Genomic DNA, 4,219 nt, shown 5'->3' on the forward strand with positions numbered 1-4,219 from the left:
TTTAAATTTTATAACATTTTTTTTTTTTTTTTCACAATTTTACACGTAAGTCATGCTTGAAAGACTTTTCGGCCTCGGCATAGAACACTCTCTTCCATGACGGTTTTTCGAACTTCTGACACCCCATGTGGAGGTCAGTAAGTCGCTCGGGAGGGGGGAGGTACCTCTGGTTCCCTTTCCGCTGTGAAAGGTTCAAAGCCCCCGTAGTCCGTATTCTTTTGTAGGTTTTCCTCTTCACTGATTCCCCACAGATCTGGGGAGAGGGAAGACTCGCAAGATTCTTCTTCATAATCTTCAGTAGGGTATGCCGGGCGGTGGGATCTTGGAATTTTGACTTTGAATTGGTTGTGCTCTTTCCAGATAGACTCATGCTCATTGCCTGGTTGTCCGACACAGTGGTCTTCATCATGCCGAAGACGTACGACCTGGCATTGGAGCCCCCTTGCCTAGAGATTTTGTTTCATTTCTGAATTTCCGGAGAACAATATTTACCATGAATCAGCTGATGTAGATTTGTATCTTGGAATTTTGACTTTGAATTGGTTGTGCTCTCTGGGGAGAGTGATCAGCCCCTGCCATCCAGGCTGAGATTTTTTGTTGAAGTTCGTCAATTGTAGATTCCACGCTGGACAGTTTTTGCGTGACGGGCAGCATCTCCTGCCTCATTGTCTGCAAAACGCTCGGCCTGGCGGGGGAGAGGGACTCGTAGCTTGGGGTCGACAGGTGAGGGGAGTCGGTCCGTTCCTCAGGCTCTGCTGCGGTAATCTTGTCCACATTAGCGGCCTCTCGGGACACAAATTTGTGTTTTAGAGGTCTTATATTCTCTAGCCCGAGCGTAAGCAATGCCCACTGCAGCTGCAGTATTGTAAATTGTTTGCCGGGGTTGTGGTTCATCCATGATGCTACATTGGTCTCGTAGTAAGTTTCTAGAGGTTTGTACAGTGCGACGTCCAGGGGTTGTAATTTGTTTGACGTGTGCGGTAGTAAGGTAAGGATTTGGACACCGTTATCTTTGGCCAAATCTATGGCATTCATTAAGAGATGGCTTTCGTGGTTATCATATATTAACAAGGTAGGCGAATCTTTGGATGAATTTGTGTGTTTCATTACTTCGACAAATAAATCTGAGCACATCCACCCGGTTTTCTGAGCGAGGCCTAGGGTACCCGGAGGAGCTCCATTGAGCATATGACTTTGAAAATGGACTCTGGGGAAGACCATCACTGGAGGTAACTGTATGGTTACTTAGTAACCATCAGTACGTGTGTATTTTGTTTCACTTCTGAATTTCCGGAGAACAATATTTACCATGATTTGTATCTTGGTAAGGTAAGGATTTGGACACCGTTATCTTTGGCCAAATCTATGGCATTCATTGAGAGATGGCTTTCGTGGTTATCATATATTAACAAGGTAGGCGAATCTTTGGATGAATTTGTGTGTTTCATTACTTCGACAAATAAATCTGAGCACATCCACCCGGTTTTCTGAGCGAGGCCTAGGGTATCCGGAGGAGCTCCATTGAGCATATGACTTTGAAAATGGACTCTGGGGAAGACCATCACTGGAGGAACTGTATTTCCGGAAGCGCTAACAATACAACACACTGCAACCAATGTTCCCTTTTCCCCAGAAGCTGCTTTGGCACATTGTCTAACTCCCTTTTCAGCAATTATCTTTGGGGATTTTGTTACAGTTAACATACCAGTCTCATCAAGATTAAAGACTCGTGTTCCATGAGCAAACTGGGGAAACTGATTGTACAAGTTTTCCAAAGTGTCATAAAATGATGTTACATTATGCAGGTTGAAGGAAGATGCGCGCGCAAGGCTTACAACCTTCTGGTGTTCTTAGGGACAATTGGGGGTGACGTTGCATGGAGTGGTACAGCCAATCCTCGCCCGCTTTCTTGTTATCATCCCAAGTGCTAGGGTAATTCAACTTATTTGTCTTTGCCATTTCATACGCTAGTGTACGGCATTCCTTTCTGGTCAAGCCATAAAACATTTCGGCACTTCTGATGAGGTACTGTATTAGATTTACCGGTATTTTTTAAATCGATTTATCTCCGGATCTTGAAGTCGTAGAGGAAAAAAATCCCTGGTTCCTTATTTTTCTGCTCTTTGTCTTAGAAACCTCACCCAAGTAAACCCAACTGCTCTATGGAAAATTATTTCAATTCCTGTATATTGTTTTCACATAACAATACACAGTTACAAAGTAACCATCAGTACGTGTGTATTTTGTTTCACTTCTGAATTGATATTGCTTAACAACTTGTGTAAATCATGTTTTCAAAACCTAAATAAATCAAAATCACTTCCTGATAGTAATGGTCGTAATTAGGATCCGAAGACGTACGACCTGGTGTTGGAGCCCCCTTGCGTAGAGAGGAGCTTTTCCTGTGAAGCATAAAATTAAGGAATTTTAAGGAATTTAAAATTAGAGTAAGGCGGGGAATTCGCTATACCCTCGGGAAATTTTTGATAACATGAGACGTTTTCGCGATGACAGAAATCCTATAGGATCACGAACAACGCGGGGTTTCTCACTAGCTATATTCATGATTTGGTCTTTTGGAATGAAAAGACCAAATCGAGCATAAGTTTGAACGTATTCAGCGGATAACGGGCAGAGGAAGGTCTTCTCTTTAGAAAGTTCATGTCCTAAATCGGCGAAGGTCTGACTTAGGAAGTCGAGAAAGTCATCAACATCAGAGCTAGTTATGGATAGATTGATGAGTTTGAAAATAATTTCAACATCATCGCCAACAACTGATAGAGAGACTGGAACCAAACAACGGCCCAGTGCAGTTTCTTTTAGGCGCCTCAGCATATATAGCTGCATTGCCAAATTAGAGAGTGAATTAAGTAAGAGAGTGGTCAACTCGCCGGACGCTTCACACTCTAGGAACACTAGGTCTGTCTGAACCATCCATGAAGAAGCCAGTTTTTAAAACGTTAACGTACTTCTTGAGGATGGAGTTATCATAAACTCCATCTACAGACTCAAACCATCCATGAAGAAGCCAGTTTTTAAAACGTTAACGTACTTCTTGAGGATGGAGTTATCATAAACTCCATCTACAGACTCAAAAACGGATACCGTCTTGTTGGAGATAGCAGATCCAACGCCTAAGGCGTTAATGGAGGGTAATGCAGGTCCAACGACAGTAGTCTTGAAATAGGCTGAATCTTCTTCGGCGACTTCGTCAGGATTCACGTATAGCACAGTGGTGCGGCCATTGTCCCACCATGTACCATAAACGAATCCTACGCCGAATCCGTATTCTATCAAATCGGAGAAACTGAGCTTATCGCTGCCATAAAGATATTCAGGCAGCGTTTGCGCTACGATATTCATTACTCGCATAAATGGACCTCTAAAATTGTCCATTTTTGCGTGCTGGTCGAAAGAACTAAAATCTAATTCGAGAACGAAAAGTTCAGAACAACCGCTGGATCCTATAGTGGAAGAGTTATCCACAATTCGGACGCCTGTGGTAGATCCTGTACCAGTAGCGATGAAACTTGAATCAATCTCGACACCTACGCGGTGACGGGCTTTCCCAGGTGTAGAGACCCAACGTACTAAATGCGAACATACTGCGACTTGCGCATGTATGGTTGGAAGTGGTAGAACAAATATAGTTCGGGTAGGCTTGTAAGGGATATCGCGATATCCTAAACTATTAGGATTACGCTTTTTGTGATTTTTGCTGACATGGCTTCGCGAGTAAAGAAATATTTACCATAATACGAGCCAATAGACATTTTATTTCGAAGTTTAACACGTTTACGTACCCCACGTAAGAGTATCGTAATTGTAGCTGGTTTTACTCCAGAACTTGTAGAGCGCCACATTCCCATACAACGGGCGGGCCACTCTTCAGGTGTAGTAACGCGAAAGCCATGATTAATGGCTTGCTTGTGCGCGTGGAGGATGACATTCTCTAAATCGTGAGAGAATTCATCTTTCACACTAGAGGGTTCGGTATGCGCTTTTGGGGCACAATAGATACGGTTCGCGCGGCCGTAACCAGCTACGCGCATTATGCTGGAAAGGAATGAACACGCCCGAACGAAGTCACGATCGGACGTATTCGCCAAATTACAGGATAATAGAGCTTAACATAGTTCCGAAAGATTAGTCTGATTCCAGGAAGCGAGTACTGAAAAACCATTATTTCGAACTTTGGTATACGTTTGACATTTTGAGA

General features: G+C 43.3%; 1 protein-coding gene across 1 annotated transcript; it reads right to left on the reverse strand.

Annotated features, from left to right (window-relative positions):
- Positions 1–498: 498 nt before the first annotated feature.
- Positions 499–1,223, reverse strand: LOC113471677. Its single transcript, XM_026831007.1, has one exon. It carries the CDS (start codon positions 1,219–1,221, stop codon positions 499–501), a length of 723 nt encoding a protein of 240 aa, XP_026686808.1. The 5' UTR covers positions 1,222–1,223.
- Between the last annotated feature and the right edge of the window lie 2,996 nt (positions 1,224–4,219).

Source organism: Diaphorina citri, unplaced genomic scaffold, assembly GCF_000475195.1.
Source record: "Diaphorina citri unplaced genomic scaffold, Diaci psyllid genome assembly version 1.1 scaffold2789, whole genome shotgun sequence".
Lineage (NCBI taxonomy): Eukaryota > Metazoa > Arthropoda > Insecta > Hemiptera > Psyllidae > Diaphorina > Diaphorina citri.

Excerpts from the sequence above, each read along its gene's own strand:
- LOC113471677 (XM_026831007.1), bottom strand. The coding sequence starts at position 1,221 with ATGGTCTTCCCCAGAGTCCATTTTCAAAGTCATATGCTCAATGGAGCT.